We start from the raw sequence: 20,404 nt of genomic DNA, 5'->3' as shown, positions 1-20,404 counted from the left end.
TCTTTGCTAATCGCTTTCTTTGTATACACCCCTGGACTTCTTCATTCCACCACAAAGTCTCCTTATCTACTTTCCTTCCAGATGACTCAAGTACTCTTCTACCTGTCTCCCTGATAACACTCGCTGTTGTTGTCCAATCATCTGGAAGCTCTCCCTGACCACCCAGAGCCTTTCTCAACTCCTCCCTTTTCAGCTTCCACCACTTTGTCCTCTGCTGCTCCCTGATCTCTTTCAGGTTACCTCGTCTATACAAGATGTAGTCTACCTGTGTGCTCCTACCTCCGCTCTTATAAGTTACCCCATGTTCCTGTCTTTTCTGGAAAAAGGTATTCACTACAGCCATTTCCATCCTTTTTGCAAAATCTACCACCATCTGTCCCTCTGCGTTCCTATCCTGTTTACCAAATCTGCCCATCACTTCTTCCTCCCCTCTATTGTCTGCATCAACATGCCCATTGAAGTCTGTACCAATTACTACTCTCATCTCTGGGGATATTCTGCATCACTTCATCTAGTTTATTCCAGAACTTTTCCTCCTCAAATTCACATCCCACCCGCAGAGCACAGCCACTAACAACATTGAGCATCACACCTTGTATTTTCCAGTTTCAGACTCAGAAGTCTCACTGATATTCTTTTCACCCCCAGAACATTCCTTATAAACTCCTCCTTCAAGACAACACCTACTCCATTTCTCTAAATGCAAATGAAAGCAGGTAAGACATAATGCTGAGAATTTTTTTTTGCAGTTGCCTTCATTTGTTTTCAATCTGCAATTGAAACAAGCCAACTTTTTTTTTTCCTAGCAGGAATAGTCATTGTAGATTTATTCCTCTACAGTGACTAGTTTAGGAAATCAGTTTCACTTGTGACTTGTGACTCATTTAATAACGTTTTCCTGAAACAAATAAAACAAGATAAAAACAAACTTGCCAGCAGTGTGTGTAATTTTTAAAAGCCTTCACTGATGTGTCTCACTGTGTTAGACCTACAACTGAATTCCAACAGTAGTGGTGTACTTTTAGTACATTTTGTTCGTCTGGATGGTTTATATTCAGCGGTAAGTTAATATGCAGCCAGGCTGCACGAGCTGAATTAGGCTGACAGGTTTGAGAGCCTTTGCTGACTTACTGGTTTTTATCAGCAGTATGAAATTAAATTCAAGGTGAAAATGGTTTAGTTTTCCCAACCTTACTGCACATGGTTTACTAGGGCCATGAAGGACCACATTGAGCAGGACTCTGGTAGACTAAATCTGCTTGATGGCTAGCAACCAGATAATTATTACACATTTTGGAAAAGCGTTGGCGGTGTACAATCTAAAAGTATGCGGAAAATGAAAACATAAAAAAAGACAAAACAAAAAAAAAAAGGTAAATTGTTTATTGTATATCTATTCTTTAATGGAAATAATAGCAGTGCAGACAAAAAGAACATTCATGAAATTTAAATAAAAATTCTATTATGAAATGAAGTATGTGTAAAGGAGCACACTCTCTGTGCCAATCACAAATCATATCAGAAGCAATAACGCAAACCAGGGTTTTTGATTTCTTGGTTGCAGAAAATGTCTCACGACCCAGAAAGCTTTTTAAAAAAAGCCAAAATCCACCGCATTTCAACCTGCCATAATGTGATTTGGGCAGGATTTAAAATTTTTCAAATATTCATGTACCCCCCCGATGAAACAACACACACATACAAAGTTTTAATTTTATCAAGCCACAACTTTATTTCCATCTTGGGTATAAATTGTATAAATGAGCTCAGATTGAATTGGCAACATCAAGTGTCCGTTGCCAGGGTCCCCTTACATTGTCAACTCCTGCAAAGACAAAAAGAAATGGTTTGTTTGCAGTTGTTTGGTGAGTTTTTCCCCTGATAGAATTCAAAATCCTCTCTTCTCAGGACAGATAATTTGGCTTCAGTATACTCAGAAGAACGAAAGTCACTGTTTCAATCATCACAGAAGAGATCCCTTAAAACGTTCAAGCAAACCTTTTAAAAAAAAAAAAAGGCTGACAAGTCACGCTCCTACTACTTGGGAAATGTTTCGACATCTTACCATAATAGCGTTGACAATGTCGTTGTTGTTGTTTTTCAGGGCGCGTACAGCCTTCGCCCGCGACACGTTGGCTTGTGACATGACGAGTTCGATGTCTTTGACCTCCACTCCGGTCTCATCAACCTGAATAAAGACAAGCAACAAGACGTTAGAACAAAAAAAAAAAAAAAAACACTCCGTAGGCTGTGGAAAGTCTTTCCTCCTGCAGGAAAGCAGGCAGATCTCACCTCTTCCTCTTCGCTCTCTTCCTGTACTGTTGGCGTCTGTGTGTTTTCCTGGATGTTTGATACGGCTTCTCCTTGTACCTTGAATTTTTCTGCAGCGGCCAGCTGGGCTTGCTGGGACAGATCTTCAATCTATTGAAAGCAAGGAATATTCATTCTTCGCTCAGACGTTCTGTTCTTTCGTAAAACCCAACACGCACCAGAACTCTAGAACCCCTAATCACAGCTCAGACTCACCTTTGCCTCACCGAAGACGATGTATGTGTCTGATGCGGGACTCTTGTAGACATCTGGTTTGGTAATGACGAACAGGATGTTCTTTGACTTGCGAATGGTGACCCTGGTGACGCCCGTTACCTGCCTGAGACCGAGCTTGGACATCGCCTGGGAGAAATCGGAAGCAAAACTTCTTAAGGATCAAAGTGGACGAGAGCGACGGACTCTGTAAATACAAATTTAAACAAATCGGGATCTCACCTTTCGTGCTTTCTTTTCACTGCGGCTCTGTTTGGCTTTACTGACAGGTTCCTCGTCTATTTCAGCTGCTGCGGCCAGCTGCGAGAAAGAAAAAAAAAAACAATCCACATTGACTATAAACACATGCGGCGTCACAGATCATGCAGCTGTATTAGGCAGTTCAATTTGGAAGCTCTTCTCAGGACAAAGGCTGGCTTCAGAAGACTCAGAAGAACAAAAGTCATAAGAGTAAATAATCATTGAAGAGTCAAGAGGTTTGTTCAACTTAAGTGGCGAAAACAGCGATTTGCAGGGTGCAAGGAGCAGGGATCCTACCTGAGCCTGCTGCGTCTGTGTCTGTGCAGAGTCCTGCTCCTCCAGCTCAGGTACCGAGTCGTCACTGTCTGACTCTGTGCCTGATCCTACGAAACGTCCCCATAAAACAAAAGTTTAGTCAGACGGCAATGAAACTGCATTCGTCAAAGGCAAGGTTACGTCACTTCAGGGATAAAAAGTTATGATCAGAACCAACCCAAGAGGTTAACACATCTCAGGTGACCGTATAGGTTTACAAAAACAACATTCTGATTTTTATATCTCTAATGACAACTTTACCCTTGGTACTTTCACTTTACATTCCGAGAACTCTGCAAAGTTAGAGCCGAGGACGCGTCAAGGTTCAACCATTTTGTTTACTCAATATTCCCTTCCACGTCCCAACATGTTCTCATGTTTGCAAATAGTTCTTGCTCATTTATTCATTAGAGCATCAAACAAAGTCAGAGAAGTCTGAATGGATGAATGCTGTTGCTGCAGATCTATTTCAAACATCACCAGCTCAATTGTTAAAGTCACCCGAAACAAGATCTAAAAGCTATGCTTGGAACATTTATACTTAAACCGTGTAGGTTATTGTGGCAGTAGGAGTAACGGCTTGAATCAAAGAAAGGAAGAAGAAAATACCCTCGTCATTCTTGATCACAGGCTCCACCTTGGCTGGGGTTTTAGCAGGAGTGGGGGTGGGTTTGGGTGAAGACACCGGTTCAGAAGGAGTAGCACTGACCTCAACCTCAGGTTTTACTGGTGCGGGTTTTGCTACTGCCTCAGCAAATGTGAGTTTACGTGTAGCTGGTGCGGGAACATCAGGCTCACGAGGTGTGGGTTTTGAGGGAGCGGGGCAAGACTCGGCTACCTCTGGAGGCGCCTCAACCAATTTGGCTGGTTTGGTACTGTCAGCTACCGGTGTGGGCTCCACCGCTGCCTTTACCTTGGCAGGGGAAGTTTTGATGTCTGCAGCCTCAGGGGTAGCTATAATTTTTTTAATTGGCTCAGAGACCTCAGCTGCAGGTTTAGGATCACTACTTGGTTTATCAATTGCAACAGGAAGCGGTTTGTCCAAGGGCGCTGGCTTAGGAGCCTCCACGGGAGCAGGCTTAGGAGCCTCCACGGGAGCAGGCTTAGGAGCCTCCACGGGAGCTGGCTTAGCAGCCTCCACGGGAGCTGGCTTAGCAGCCTCCACGGGAGCTGGCTTAGCAGCCTCCACGGGAGCTGGCTTAGCAGCCTCCACGGGAGCTGGCTTAGCAGCCTCCACGGGAGCTGGCTTAGCAGCCTCCACGGGAGCAGGTTTGTCCTGAGGAGCTGGCTTGGCAGTCACCAAGAGAGCAGGCTTGGCAGCCACCACAGGAGCAGGTTTGTCCTGGGGAGCTGGCTTGGGAACCTGCACAGGGGCAGGTTTGTCCTGGGGAGCTGGCTTGGCAACCTGCACAGGAGCAGGTTTGTCCTGGGGAGCTGGCTTGGGAACCTGCACAGGGGCAGGTTTGTCCTGGGGAGCTGGCTTGGCAGTCACCACAAGAGCAGGTTTGTCCTGGGGAGCTGGCTTGGCAACCTGCACAGGAGCAGGTTTGTCCTGGGTGGCTGGCTTCACACCCTCCACAGGAGGGGATCTTACTGGGTCACCTGCATTAGCAGCCATAACCTTGGGAGGCTCGTGAGACTTGGGAACAATTTTGATAGCATCAGCTGGTATGTGTGAGGCTTTAGCACCTTCAACTGGTGCTGGAGTTTTGGAAACTTCTGTATTCACAGCTTTGGGCTCAATATCAGTCTTGGTAGGTCCTGTAGATGCTAGCTTTGGTGTGGGATCTACTTTTATGGCCTCAACAGGTTCCACAGTATTACTCTGACTTGGCATTTTAATTGGTTTCTCGGGTGGGATAAGAGGGGGTAGATCGTCATCAGTGGCAGCTAAGGCAGAAGTGACTAGCAAGGAAGCTACCTTGGGATCGACTGATTTTGAGGGGCTAGAAGCAAGAGTACCTGAAAATGAAACTGGGGCAGCCACAGCTGGCTTAGAGGTAACTTTAAAGGCAGCAGGGGCAGCAAGAGGCTTCGATGCTACTGGCTTTGCTTCAACAAAACTTTGCTTGGTGCTAGCCTCTACTGATTTCTCTACAGCCTCAGTGGGTTTGCTCTCCATAGGGGGGGGCCCGGGGACAAATTGCTCTGCTCGATTAGGTTTGACTTGTTTGCTAGCCTTCACAATTTTCGGGCCGGAACGGTTAACCTGACTCGCTGCAGGCGATGAAGCTAAGGGAGACTGCATCGGTGAGCGAGGGGTTGATGAAGGATTGGACTTTGGCGAGGTGGGCGAGGCAGAAGAGGCAGACATTGAGGAGCGTTTCCTTCTGCCCGGGACAGCCTTTGGGGCAGATGTACCCTGAGCAGTTTTGCCATCTTTGCCTTTGGGCTTAGGAGGGCCAGTAGCTACCTGAGGTTGCTGGGAGGAAGCTGGGGCAGGAGGTGCAGCTAAACAGAAAGAGATTCTTCAATTTTGACTGTTCTTACAATAGGGGAAATTGGAGGTTTGGCCATGCATGTTAAAAGGAACAACCCAGAAGGCAAATCATATTCATGAGTTAGAGAAGAAAAGCACAGCTGCCATATACGGACGTTTGATGCAAAGTGCCATTCAAACTGCATTGCACACTGGTGAGGATGCACTTAAGAGCACAAAAGATCTATTTTTGCAATGCTCATCAAATCCTTGGATCACAAACATATGCTCACGAAATGCAAACCCTACTTCACCTCTGCTTCAGAGCAGTCTACTTTGACACCTAGACCGGCCCGGTATTAAAACAGAATGCATTCGTACAAATGAATGCGACAAATGTAAAAACATCTGAGTTTTCTACTGCAATCGAGGTCTTCCAGAGTCCTCAACATCTCGCTTGAGGGGAAAAAAAACAAAAATGTTTACACCCAATTTACTCTGATTGTTCTTTAAACCCAGGCAATTGTATGGATTAAGTTACATAAAGGTCTTCAAGATGGTAATAAGCTGCTTTCCAAAAAGCAGAAACCAACCTGACAGTTGCTGGGTAGAGAGAGGTGGACCTTCACAGTTGGAAGTCCCCTTTGACTGAATAGCCTTGGAGAGAAGAATTACTGGCTCTTTCTTGTCAGAATTTTCATCATCAGTTGCCAAACTGACATTGAGTTTACCAGGCGACACGGCGTCCTGGCAAAGATCTTGTGGGTCTCCTCCCACAGTCTTTGCTGAGTCGTTCGCCTTTTCTTCAATTTTTGCATCAATATTGTCTGAGGCAGATTGTTTTGGATCATCAGAATCTTTTGCTACTTCTTTAATGGCCTCTTTTTCCACAGGTATCTGCTTGTCTTGACTGCATGATTCTTCAGTAACAACTGACTTCCCAGCCTCTTTTCCAGGAGCGTCTACTTCAACAGAAGTCTGCTGGACATCTTGGCCACATGGCTTTTCACCAGCAACTGGCTCCTTGACCTCTTCTCCAGACACCCCTGCTTCTGCAGAACGCTGCTCAACAGCTTGGCTGCACGGCTTTTCAGCAGCAACCAACTCCTGAACCTCTTCTTGGAAAGTCTCTACTTCTGCGCAAGTCTTGACACTTTGGATCATTGATTCTTCAGGGACCGGCTCCTGGTTTGTTATCTTGTTTGTGGAGGTGGGCTCTTCGTGAATAGAAGCCTGAGTAGACTCTTGAGGAGCAACAACGGCAGCTGCAGCTTTTGCTGGATCAGCAGTCACTTCTTGCTGACAGATGGGTATTGATGCTGACCCTATCTCTTCAGTTTGCTTGCAAACATCTTGAGTTAAACCGTTTGACTGATCACCAGGGGTTTGAATGCCAGCTTGCTCAGTGGACCCGCTCTCTTGAGCAGCAATAGAAGTTTCTGGGGGATTCTCTAGTGGGACTGCACTATCCCCTGAAGAAACATCCATCTCAGAAGCAGCATTGGAATTCTTAGCTGCTGGGGGGACCATTAAAGTGGTTAGACCAGTCTGAATTACTCAAAAGCAAAGATAACTAGTGAAAAAGTATTAGTGCCCAACACGTGAACAGAAAAAAATTGTGAAGATCTTAAGGAGATGTGGAACTGGCTAGATTTACCAATGTAATATGAAACAGGATGGGTTGGGTGAAGTTTGTGCCGTTTACCAAAAACCATGCAGTGTCCAAACATGACAACACTAAATACATCCTGAATTCCAAAGTTCTTCAAATAAGCATGTTATTTTGTCTTTGGAAGACAGTATGTTTAATTAATGTACACTGAAAATGCATTTTAGAAAGAGACATTTTACAACTAAACTCGAAACAATATCTGAAGACTCTAGAGCTGGGTAATTTGTTTGGTGTCCAACTTGAGTTCCAAAAAACGTCATAAAACGAGGACTTAAATTCAGGACAAAACTGCAACATAGGCACAGCGATAACATATTTAAATGCTTTTTAATGTTAAACCTCTGCCAACATGAAACTCTTAATAGTGATGAAAACAACTGTTCAACAAGGATTTATATGTACATGTTTTTATTGTTTTCTTTTTAAAATTGCAAGCTAACTGTTATCCATGCCATTGTAAATCTGTTGTCCAATAGCCAACAGGGAGGAGAGAGAAGTAATGATGATAATAAAAAAACGGTCACCAAACTCGGAATTTCATTCTGTGCAGTCAGGTGAGACATGAACAATGACTTATAATTTGACATTCAATGATGTGGTGTTTGAAGTGGTGATTTAGTCCAATGTCATTTTAAAAGGTTTCCTTGATAAATTAAGCAGATCCAGAGTGTTATTTAAATACAAAGAAAACTCCTGTTAAGGAAAAATGTATTTTTCTGTTGCTTCTGCTAACCAACATGGTACATTACTGTACCTGAGACCATATGTCAGCTACAAAAGTCCAAGTCCACATTTGCAATTCATCAAAATAAACATGTTGTTCTTCCTATCTAACTATTAGATGGCAATGCACCTAACAAAAGGTAAATGGATCAACTTGCAGGAATCCACAAGTCCTCCCTTCTGCTGCGGTTTCACAGTGGGGACAATAGAGAACCGTATACTTTCAAGAGCAGGACTGTGCAAATCATCTGAGCTCAACTAACAGCTGAATGTTGAGGGTGGGAAAAAAACAACTTCAAAAATGTATTTACAGACGATGTAATCCAGAAGACGCTTGTCACATGTCATGGTATCAAAACACACAAAAGATAAATAAATAGGAATGGTCAAGATGAATACCAATGTTATTTGATTTCAGTGGATACGTTTCTTCTGAAAGATAAATATTTTGTTCGGTGAACATTCCAAATTTTTTCTGTGTGTAAAATTTTGCAACGTGAAACAGATATTAGTGCATCACTATTATGTACAAGCCTCTTAGGTGTTTTCCTGATACTGTTAGTAAGTCACCTTCCATGAATATCTCAAACACATCAAATAGGGCTGCTTCAGGATGAAACACAAGAGCTGTACAACAGAGAAGTTGGACTACTATTCCATAAAAATGCTTTTAACATAATAATGCTGAAATTCTATCAAAAAGTGGACACGGAAACAAAAACAAAAAACCTCCATGACAGACCAAGCAGATCAGGGAAAAAACAATTATCCAAAACCAAACAAATTCATTCAGTGTATCTGCAACCTTGTCGAATACTTCATTAAAATATTTCTTTTCTGGGGATTAAATGTAACGTTGCCGCTGAGCATTGATCTTAAACATTGAAAGAAAATAATTCTTGAATTCTTAATGTTTACAGCATATCTAAACTTACAATGTGCTGCTGCACCTTCACTCTGATTCTTCAGATCTTCCTTAACCAAGTTAACAAAAGCAGTTGTCACGGTCACCATCATGCATTGTGTACCAAATGCAATTGTCAGTGAAATTCACCACACACACACACAAACACACCATAGTGAGTCGTGTACAAAAGGGTCCTGGACTACTCCTCATGTCAAGTCACCGCACCCACGTCAATAGGCAGCAACTGTTACACGAGTATCCCAGCACCTGGCTGGTGAGTCGAATTACCGTGACACACACACTGATATGTCTACTGATCTTATTCAACAGGCTGCTGATCGTAGGCTGTGAGCTCCAGGACCCGGTTGCTTCATATGCAGCAAGGCATGCCAATTCCAAAACGTTAAAATGAACGTACCAGTCTCCACTTGAGGCTGCTGCATCTCCTGCTCGGTGACAGGGACCGTTTCTGTTGCTTCGCCGGGCATGGTTGCTGTGAAGGGCGGGAGAGGGTTAAGAGTTGACATGGTGGGTTTCACTGGGTAGGATTAGCTGGACGGACGGATTCATTGACAGAAACGTGTTCCGCTCATTTCCAGCCGGCGTCACCCGTCAGAACAGCAGACACGATCCATGCTTTAGCTTAGCATGATCGCTCGGGGCTGTAGCCACCGGTCGTTAGCTGCGGGATGCTAACTGTTTATGTCAGTCTTTCACAGGGAAAACCCGAACCACGTTTTTGACATTAAATAAACTTTTACTTCCCCCACGTTTTGAAAGCAGCTAAAAACACATTTAAACCCCCTATTTCATGTGACACTTCGGTGCGGCCCTGGGAGGGCTGCTAGTCAACTGGTAGTCATCATGTTCCCCCATTTTGCGCCGGTAAATCGGGGGCACAACGACGCGTCTCGCTTGGACGGGAACGACACGAGAAGGGAAATAATTTCATCGAACCCCCTAGGGTACTTTAGTTAAACGCTCGAAACCCTTAGAACATACGGGATAAACCCGAAAACAGTCGGATGATGATAGATTACGGGCGGAGACACTCACCGACTCAGGACGCTATTTCCAAGATGGCTGTGAGAGAGAACTTCTGACCTCACGGCTAGCGCAATATCCGGTTTGGAACAATGAATTCCTTTTCCGGTTTGACGAAAGAGCCAGTTGGTTGTTTTTTTGCTCTGCAAACGCAATTAAATAACGTTTAATCGGATTTGAATATAAACAATAGCCTACTATTTAATGTCAGAGATGATAATATTTCCCTCCGTTTGCTATGTTAACGATACAGCTTCGTGGTGACGAAATGGCCTCATGGACAGATTACGTCATATCCGGAGCGTCTTCCGGTTTTCATTGTTTTTCTCAGGCCACATGTGAGGACAATATTGAAACTACAGACCACATATTTTTCTCTTGCAAAAAAGAACAAGGCTTCTGGGATAAAACTACAAAAATGGATTAAAGACCAATTTCTATCATCACCAATTTCTTTCTCAAGAGATGACATAACATTTGGTTTACTTTTAGGCAACAAAAGAGATGAACACTGTGTCGATGTTATTTTAGGTCTCGACAAGTTCTTCATACACAAAAACAGAATGCGAAAATGATCCCCCAATTTTAATTTTTCTTTGTAAACGATTTTGAATTATATAAAACATCCCAAAACCAAAAAATATACAGTTGTATGTTAAATATATATTTTATTCCCCTTGACGTTTTTTATTCAGTTGTATTATTATTTTAATTCATTGATTATTTTTTCCCCTGATTTGTAAAATTAGACATTTCTCACAGGCGTTTAATCTTGTTTACTCTAACATTCTCCACAAAACAAATGTCCTTAAGTTTCCTCACACCTGTTATCGTTGATATTCGATTCTGTTTAACCATGTTTGTTTGTTCATATGTTTCGTCTGTTTATACGATATATTTTCAATAAAAATTGAAAAAAAGGGGTTCTCGGGCAACTGGCGCTGTGCGCAGGAAACTATGGTAACTTGCGCAGTGCAGTTACCGTAAAGGTGGTCCTATTTGTGCAACACAATTTCAGAGATTCTTGCAAGGACCTCAGTACTAATTTGATGCTGGATGGGAACATTTCTGAATATGGATTGATTGTCGGGGAGACTGAAGAAAAAAAATGAGGATGAGATAGTCAACTGAAGATTTTTTTATCTTTATTTTTTGTGGGGTTGTTTTATTATCCACATAATTACACTGAAAAGATAGGAATACATTTGTAAAAAAAAACCTAATACAGAGGAGGTATTATCCTTAGCACTATTTTTTTTGAAACATTTTTTTTAATCAATTATTCTCTAATTTGATTCCAGAGCTATGTTATTTTATTTAGTATCTTTTTTATTATTTGATCACCCAAGTGTACCTTGGTCAGATGACACACCAACACTTGCGAATGATTTTCAATTTATTTCCATTTTGAATATTTATTTTTCATATTGTGAATATCATCCCTCCAAGGCTCATGCAATATATCCTCTCTTGTGCTAAGTCTGATAAAGAAATGACTCACTGACTACTGTCTCCTTAGGAAGACTCTTGCTATGGTGCTTGTAATAGAATTTAAAAATCCTAGTTACAGTGATAAATGAGAAAAAAAAAACAATCAGGATTTATGTGAAATGGATAAATACCAACAATATCAGACTTATTTTAGATTGCACTGAATCGGCATGTACAGTATGTACAGCTTTGAAAATAATTAAAAAAAAATATATATATATTATTTTGATTAATTTAATTATCTGGACTGCTTACCCTGCAGCCTGTCACGGAGGGGTGCTTGATCCTTTTTAAATTATATTCTACCCTCCTGTAAATATGAATTTATTTGACTAACCTGTATAACATTACTTAAATTATCTCACATATTTAGGAATACCATTCTTCTCTTTTAAGTTATATTAATTTAAGCAGATAGAAAGAAAGCCCTCCAGGAAAGTAACACATGGTTTGTTTTATTAAAATGTATAAAATTGGGACACCATGTTACATAAGACTTGAAAAATCATATTTATTTACACTAATGATGAATGCAGTGAACATGCAGATAAATGAGGTACATAAATATCGTTCAACAGGTCATTCAACCACTCAATTATGAGTAGAATGAATCAGATTTATACTGAATTGCTGCTTCAGAACTGAAACTGTCATGAGACAGGGAATACACCAGTGTGTTGTTTGTGGGCTGAGTCCTGCTGGCTAATGTGGAGCATGATCTGTGGACCAATCCAGCTCAGAACTCCTTCTGAAGATCTGAAAACAGAAGGGGGAAAAAGGTAAACAATGAAATCAGTCACTGAAGTGCAACGTGGTCCTTTCTATAGCCAGTCAGTCAAGAAATTACCGCTCTTTTTGAGAAGTTCTCCTTTCCACGAACGAGAGACTCCATCCAGAAACTGATCGAAGTATTTCACGTACTTTCCCAGGCTGGTTCTTTTGTAATCTATGAAAGGGTAACAAAGTCAGGAGACAAATCCTTTTTCTTCTTTGAGGACTTCAAAATACCCATTATTGAATTGTACAGGAGTGCGAAATATAGAACGACACGATTAAAGAAATCGTTCTACCCGACTGCCATCTCTCTTAAACAGCTGACACTCAGTCTTCCTGCACATGTAAAGACTGCCCACTTAAATTTCACTCATCCTTGCACCTGCACTTTGTGAGTTGCACACCAAGCTGCACTCAAATGTCCTATTGCACTGCCAATGCTATATTGCACTGTTAATATTCATATCTATAATCACATTTATTGTAATGTTTACACTCTTCCATATCCATAATGCACTGTGGGCCGCAAAGTAGGAATTTCACTGTACAAGGAAAGATGTTTCTACACTGTACATGTGACAATAAACGCTTTGAATGTTGAATCTTGAATTAATACATCCATGTTTTCCAACATTAATATACCTTGCAATGCAGACTTTATACGAATTTAAAATTTTGAGTCTGTTCTGTGACTGTTTCACAGTCATTGTAACAACCATGGAATTATATAGAAACAAGAAAATTTGGAAAAACAAAAACATATTTCAACATTTACTCATAGGAAAAACCAGTGGTGAGCTTCAAAAAACATATTCTTCAAAATTGGAGTCATTTCTCTCACTCATGACTCCTCGTCTATTGACTCCTTCACCAACTCCTACCTGCTACTGCTAGCTAGCTAGCCAGCTAGCAAACTACAAATGAAACAGGCGATTATCTCACTATTATACAAATGCATTTAAATAAATATATCAAGTCAATCTATGTATCAGCCCTGTGGGAAGGACAACACCTCTGGTATCTCATTTCAACTCACAACCCCCTTCGGGATTAATAAAGTTGTTCTCATCTCTCATCCCTCCTTGCTGTAAACAAAGAATCACAGAGCGCTCACAGGGGCCGTCCCCTCTGGTAAAATGAACGACTCACTCAGTGACTCAACGAACGAATCACTCGGTCCCTCAGAGTAGCACCCCCCGCTCTCAAATAAATGACTCAGTCAGAAACTCAACAAAACGAATCACTCGGTACCTCAGAGTCGCCCTCCCTGCTCTCAAAATGAACAAATCACCCTGTGGCTTTTTGAGTCACTGAGTCAGAGACTCGTAAACTTGAGTCAGTAAAAAGAATTGTTTCGCACCACTGATATGGATCACGCAATTTTCAATACCTGCATGGTTATTAGGATTTACAACAATGGGGATAAAATCTGCCCCAGTAACAGAAAATGACACGAGAGTTGTCACTCCAGGCTGTGAGCACGTTTGTAGGTGAACAAATTTCGTGCTTTCCCGTCCAATGAAGATGTTCCTTTGCTCGGAACACCAGATAGTGTAGCAAAATAGTAAGTATAAGAAAACAAAACAAAACAAAACATAATAGCTGAATCTTCAAATCTTTGCACTTAAGACCTTGAACACTTTATAGCCTTGACTTTGACACTTTAAAAGTTTCATTTGTATTTCTTATTCCCCCTCCTTTTTTTTTTTTTTTTTTTTACGGTTTATACAATTTCCTACTTTTATTTATTATTGTTATGTTTTTACTTGAAACTCTGGCACAACAATTTCCTTCGGGATAAATAAAATTGTGCTTATTCTTATTCTTAATAGGCTGCATTTCAAAGATACAGCGGGCATGTAGCTAATGTAGATGAGACTTGATATCACTTTCAGGTGGTGGCGCAAATTGAACTTATGCTAATTGCAAAGGTAAACAATGAAGTGCAGGGGGCCTGAGAAAACTGTTTGCACATTTGTCCGATGATAAATTAAAACCAGACGTTGCGTGTTTTATCTACCTCTAATTTTCCGTCTCTCCGGGGCCTCCTTCCCATTTTCCTTTTCTTTGGCTTTCTCCTGCTCTTCACCCTCGCCCGGTTTGACCTGATCCAACTCCTCACAGATCAGGCTGAGAGAATGAACACAAACAAGTACACAAATATACTCAAGCAGTAGCAAGACAACGGGTCAAATACTGCACAGCAAAATGATAAGATCACATACCTGATTGTGGGCACGGAGAACGGGTCGAACCGGTCCAGTTCTTTAATATCGATGGGGACAGAAATGCGTCCTAACCAGAGTTACACAAAAACAGATCCCAGTGAAACTCAGCTCCACGGCTGTTACGCTGTTTCAACCCAACCTCGTTCAATCTACCTGTTTTAGGATGGACGCTGAATGGGCTCTTCAGCAGATGGTTCACTCCCTTGCTGACGTTTACGTCCAGCCGTGGGTAACAGTACTGCAACATGATCTCCTTCTCAAAGTGCTGGCCCTTTTTGGCCGTCATCTAGAGGAACAAAATGGACTCTGTGTCATTACATTAATATATTATACCCTTTTAGTTTTTACCCCAAAGCGGTGATCGCACTTAATTCAGCACAACCCTGAATACTTGAACCTTTACATTACATTACATTTGGCAGACACTTTTATCCAAAGCGACTTACAATAGAGGACACAGGGGACCTCACATGTAGTACAGCGCAACGAAACCTTTTTTTTTCTTTTTACATAGTTATCTATTTAATCTATTTAATCTTCTAGTATTTTTTGATCATATATATATATATATATATATATATATATATATATATATATATATTTAAATACACACACACTCACAAATATATCTTTTTTAAATATATATAATTTTTTTTTTTTTTTTAAATATTTTTGGTCATATTTTTTCTGTCTTATATCTCTACCCATGGATGCTGCTCTTGTATTGTTGTGCTGTGTCCTCCTTTTAAGATTGTTTGTGTTTGTTTTTGATTCCACTGAGCCTGCGAGCTGCTATCTCTAAATATCATTGCGCTCTGTGTAATGACAATACAAGACTTGAATCTTGAATTTTTAATACATATGTCAAGAATAGAAGTCTAATGTCATTTGTACGGGTGCAACGTTCCAGCCTACAAGGTCAGAAATTTAGGACAAAACATGTAGAGATATGGGAGAAAAGGCATTTCGGACCCTCAGAGACGAATCAGGAAGCATTTTCACGAGCAAGTTTGCTGCGGCCTATCACAGCTGTCATTGGGCAAGAGGCGGGGCTCACCCCAGCCAATCACACAGCCACATACTGGAGACATACAACCTTTCACCCTCTCATTCATAAGTGCGGATCATTTAGGGTCTCAAATGAACCTCCTGCATGGTTTTGGACAGTGGGAGGAAATCCAGAAATAAAATTACCGGAGTTTATTGCTATATTTATATTTGTATGATATATTGAGCCTGATAGTCCGATACCAATAAATCGTAAATTTCGGCATATTTTTCACACGCTCTGAGAACAGCAGGTTTTACAACAATGTGGCTAATTTATGGATTTTTAAAAATCAAACAAATTAAACTGTTTCGGCAAACCCACTTGCATTTACGATAACTCTTCAAATCAGCCATTTTGCACGTTTCGCACACACCCCCATCATGAAAAAGACACGCAGAAATGTATTTGACATGGTGTTCAAGTTGAAAGCGATCAGTCTGGCTGTCGAAGAAGGAAATAGAGCTGCTGCGTGTAAGTTTGGCGTCGGAAAAACAGCATCTGCGTTATGCACCGGTAGTTGTAGATGTTACCGTCATTTATTTCAGTAGAAGTTTTTTAAAAAAAATCTTTCCTGTAACATCTTGCTGCGTTAATATCTCATGTTCCAACGGGGACACCTGTAGCTTACAGACAAGTGTGGCTTGGTGCAGCCTTTATAAAGGTGCACTCTATAGTCAGGAAAATACGGTACGACTAGACTGTCCTGCACACACACGCTACTACTATTATTTCAATAATCTTAGGATGCTACGGTCTATATTTATTTATGCACTTTTCAATGTCCATTTCAACTGTATTTTTGTATAGCATATCTTGTCAACTGTACATTTTCTCTTGTAAATGTAGTCCATAGTTCCTGCTTACAGTCTACTACATTTAACACCAAATTCAAACTTGATTTTCTGGATTTCTCTCGTCAATAAAGACATGGTGGCTGAGATGGGCAGGTCAATCCGATTGAGTGTCCTTTAATTGTTTTCAGTTTGGTTTGGGAAAAGCAACAACAACAATAATAATAATGGTAATAATAACAAAGACGATGATATACAGTGATCCCTCGCTATAACGCGGTTTACTTTTCACGGTTTCGCTACTTCACGGATTTGCATCGTGCATTGTGTTCTGCATTCTGATTGGCTAAAAAGTCACTCCGCTTCTTCTCTACCTGTGCGTCAATAACGTTGCAGTTTAATATGTACACGTACGTAAAACAGCTTGCCAAATTTACATTACGTACGTGCAAATTCTCTTGCGATTTCGAGTTTCTCTAAAACCCATAATGTTGACAAAACGCTCTGGACCGACAAAAGCACCTTGCAGGGCCCAATAGGCAGCGGAAGATGCTATCTATCGCAGATAAAGTTAAACTTCTGGACATGCTAAGGGAAGGTAAAGCTATGCGGCTGTAGGTCGGCATTACGGAATTAATGAATCTTCCGTTCGTTCCATAAAGAAGGAAGAAAAAAACATAAGGACGACAGCAGCAGTGTATAATAGAGTATTTAATTGTATAATAATTGTAAAAAAAAATAAAGCTTTCCACTTAACGGATTTTGCCTATCACAGGTTCTTTTTGGAACGTAACCCCCACGAAAAACAAGGGTATACTTTAATACCAGCAGAATTACCAACCTGTTTCTTAGCGGCTTGGTCCTTCACAAGCTCCCATCGTTTCTCTGGATTCTTCTCATTCTGGAAGTCCTGCTGTAATTCTCTCCTGACATGTGAGAGCCGGGTTAAAGATCACATCCATTCATTTCCACCAGGAAAAAAAAAAAAAAAAAAGAAGCAACGAAATTTTTCCAGTTTTTAAATCCCACATCAAATGCTCATGGAAAGGATATCCTCAGGTATCAGCGCCAGCACTTTGTCAACAGATTCCTTACGACCCAATATGTCCTGTTCCTGCAGCGCGTAGGGGGTAAAATATTTCTCCACCACCTGAAGAGACTCCCTGTGGGGATGACGGGTTAAAAATTCAGAGAAAGACACAAATACAGTCTGTATAATTTAGGAGAAATGCCATTTCGGCACCTGATGAAGGGATGAATTGGATCAGTCAGCACGACTTTCTTCACCGTCTCTTCACCACCCTGTTGAAACAGCAGGGGGATTAAAAGGTCGCATCACACTGCGAGATAATTCATGAGCTTCCTAAAGTGGGCCAAATTCTGAACTGTGTCCATTCTGTACCTTCTACATGTTTCGAAAACGTATTTGATGGCGCATTTTTAAATCTTAACTGAGAGCTCTCAAGGCTGATTCGAAGATTTTATTATAAATCGTACTTTTTTTCCCCCATTTTATTTGGGTTTAAAGTGTGTTGTGTATGCGTTCTCAATCTAAATTATCTGGATTAAATAAATATACATTCAGTGTGACACATATTTGCACAGTCATGTTTATTTACTCGTGTTTTATGGTAAATTCATTCGCTTGCCTTCAGTAAGACATAAAATCGTTAAAATCAATACTTTCAGGCAATAGAAAAGGATGTTTTGCATTTCTTTGCTTTTGGGATTTGGTACTGGTAGTTTGCTTTTGGTACTGCTTGCTCTCTCTGCCGAGAAAAATGTTAAAATGTAAAAATGTTAAAAGACGTGGGCTTCAAAAAAATGATCCAAACTATCATTAGATAAGGATCAAATGCTGGAAAATTCACTTTTGTATTTCTTTTCAGCCAATTGGCTTCACATACTGTATGAAATAATAATAATACTAATAACAATATTGACTAAAATTTCCAACATCAAGTCAGACTTTCAGTTTAAAAATGCAAATTAGAAATTCAATAAAATAAGATCTGAGCTGATGATGATGTGGTAAAATGTCTCCTCAACACCCATCTCTCTGCACAACTATATGCTCAATGGCGGTAATATTTATCTTCTATTCCCCAGTATCAGTCATGCTGGCTGGACAATGATGCTTCACAAAGATCAGTAATCCCGTTACCTTGACCAGGCTGAGGTATTCCGCCACCGCCGAGCGCGCTGCCACAGAAAGTTTCCGGGCGGATTCATCACAAACCCAGCAATGCACTCCTCTTCTCCCCGAGTAGACCCACAGGAGGTGCTGGAAACCAAAGTCCTCTGGAATATCAAACAATTTGAATGAATTTAGAAGTCGGCTGACGAGACAGAAAGCCAAGGGAACGGTTTAGAACGCAGACAAGCCAACCTCGAAGGGCTCTGTCCAGGATTTGTATGGCGACGGTCATCAGGGTCCAGCACTTGCTGCAAATGTCTGCAGCACTGAAAATGAGTCAGTGGATGTCAGGATATGCAGAGATTTTTTGCGATAATTTCAAATAAAGACAATATTTGGATACATTTCCTGACTTCAGTGCACGGTCACATTGAACACAAAGGTAGATCAAGGAGTGTATGACCTCATCGAGGCTCTCGGCTACCTCTGTTTATTAATGTGTTTTTACCATTTTTTGCGTTCTTTCTCGGTTCAATTTCTGTCGTTGACACACAATGTAAATAACTTGTCTGTCAATTTACTTTAATTTTTATGAACCTGTACACGCTGCAAGCCGGGAACTCTCACTACAAATATTTCACCGTGCCTGCACAATGACAATTAAACATCTCGGTTCTGATGTTCTGTCTACGTTTACCTGCAGCAACTCCGAACATCGTCATAATCCGTCATGTCAATATCAAACACCAGCTCCTTCTCCAGGGCCTGGAAGCTTCCTGACTTCACCGTGTTGTGCTGGTTTGGCTGTAGAAGACAAGCAGAGGGAAACCTATGTGGATCTGAAACGAAGTACATTTCTGGGGCGTGCAGTTCCTTACCCTGTGGCTATAAACTGCACCGATGTCAATCTTGTAAGGGTTCATATTCTGCATCTCCTTCTCCAGCTCGCCCTGTGTGATGAAGGACTGGTAGCGGACGTAGATGTCATCTTTTAGCGTGAAGGAGAACTCTCGATTCTGGAAGTAGTTCTTCTGCACTGAGTATGGAGAGGACACAACTTAGTCATCACTTGTTGTTTTGAACCCTGGAAACCATGCGGAATATAATAAGGTGTCAGTAACAAAGGGGAGAACAAATAGCTTCGATCACTTTGATTACTAACAGTTATTTGTGCTAATAGCCTGATGTTAGCTAGCCAAACACACTCACGTCCTCCGTAGTTTAACCAGCGGTAATACTGAGAGAATGGAAACAGCCGTCGGTAGTACAGAGGCAATAAATCTGGTAGGGATGCCGGGTCATAATCCGATAACGATGATGAAGGCATCTTCCGCTTTGACGGTCGTTACACCGTCAGGAATCGCAAAATGTGTTTTCTTGCTAGCAACGCGGGCTAACAGCCTCACCGTGTTGTTTAACGGCGAACACAGCGCGGGAAAACTCTGCAACGAGGCGTACAGCCAATCAGAACGAGTAAATCGGTGACGTCACAAAACGGAAGCACATTAGCAGACGTGATTTGACATAAAATTAATTTCCTAAAAAAAGCGATTTGTCTGTCATTTGAGCTTATTAAAAATAAACTTTAATAGCCTCATGTCACATACGTAAACTATTTGAAGAATCTATTTCGGCTTTCTCGAAATACAATGAAAAATAAACCGGAAGTGCTTGAGTAAGGCATTGTGGGAAATGTAGTCTTTATGTTTTAATTTGGCAGCTCCTCCGTTCAGCCCTTATAATTCTCACTGTCAACTATCTTTACAAGAAATACATGTAAAATCTATCAGAGATTTTTCAACAGCAGACCTTTTTATCTTGCTTGGAAATATTCACCTGTCACCAATTACTCTCACACCACCACTTATTTTATCTTCATTTATCTACTCCTCTTCAGCTCATCTTATTTTTATTTATCTCTTTTTATTTCTGCATGGAGCACCACAAGAGTCCTACAATCCTTAAAGTATTTTTAATTCTGATTCTGGCATGGAATAAAATGTGAATCGACCAAAAACTGTAAAATAACACATTACTAAATGCTACATTCAACATGCAAGAGAGAAAG

General features: G+C 41.1%; 2 protein-coding genes and 2 non-coding genes across 5 annotated transcripts; all 4 read right to left on the bottom strand.

Annotated features, from left to right (window-relative positions):
- Window positions 1-1,706: 1,706 nt before the first annotated feature.
- Window positions 1,707-9,959, bottom strand: naca (nascent polypeptide associated complex subunit alpha). Of its 2 annotated transcripts, XM_086159030.1 has the most exons (9): window positions 9,877-9,959; window positions 9,239-9,313; window positions 3,709-5,550; window positions 3,082-3,167; window positions 2,767-2,844; window positions 2,527-2,673; window positions 2,293-2,421; window positions 2,066-2,188; window positions 1,707-1,825 (listed from the first exon to the last, which is right to left on the bottom strand). In XM_086159030.1, the coding sequence occupies exons 2-9, from the start codon at window positions 9,306-9,308 to the stop codon at window positions 1,811-1,813; spliced, it is 2,490 nt and encodes an 829-aa protein (XP_086015156.1). In that variant the 5' UTR covers window positions 9,309-9,313; window positions 9,877-9,959; the 3' UTR covers window positions 1,707-1,810. The 2 variants fall into 2 exon arrangements, with proteins under 2 accessions (XP_086015156.1, XP_086015157.1); XM_086159031.1 differs by lacking the exon at window positions 3,709-5,550 and having other exon boundaries at window positions 9,877-9,957.
- Window positions 1,900-1,973, bottom strand: LOC147226895 (small nucleolar RNA SNORD59). Its single transcript, XR_015107156.1, has one exon. It is a non-coding gene; the product is annotated as a small nucleolar RNA SNORD59 (small nucleolar RNA).
- On the bottom strand, window positions 2,940-3,012 carry LOC147226894 (small nucleolar RNA SNORD59). The gene has a single exon (XR_015107157.1). It is a non-coding gene; the product is annotated as a small nucleolar RNA SNORD59 (small nucleolar RNA).
- Window positions 9,960-11,813: 1,854 nt separating the features above from the next.
- On the bottom strand, window positions 11,814-19,756 carry prim1 (DNA primase subunit 1). Its single transcript, XM_086159925.1, has 13 exons — window positions 19,546-19,756; window positions 19,215-19,372; window positions 19,034-19,140; window positions 18,589-18,662; window positions 18,364-18,500; window positions 17,443-17,501; window positions 17,253-17,362; window positions 17,041-17,132; window positions 14,511-14,643; window positions 14,355-14,424; window positions 14,150-14,259; window positions 12,203-12,301; window positions 11,814-12,111 (listed from the first exon to the last, which is right to left on the bottom strand). The coding sequence occupies exons 1-13, from the start codon at window positions 19,661-19,663 to the stop codon at window positions 12,092-12,094; spliced, it is 1,287 nt and encodes a 428-aa protein (XP_086016051.1). The 5' UTR covers window positions 19,664-19,756; the 3' UTR covers window positions 11,814-12,091.
- Window positions 19,757-20,404: the final 648 nt, after the last annotated feature.

This window comes from Fistularia commersonii, chromosome 14 (genome assembly GCF_037954325.1).
Source record: "Fistularia commersonii isolate RoL2024-O1a breed Wild chromosome 14, RoL_Fcom_v1.0, whole genome shotgun sequence".
Taxonomy (NCBI): domain Eukaryota; kingdom Metazoa; phylum Chordata; class Actinopteri; order Syngnathiformes; family Fistulariidae; genus Fistularia; species Fistularia commersonii.
The sequence above is the reverse complement of the archived record's forward strand: the minus strand, read 5'-3'. Positions and strand labels throughout refer to the sequence as shown.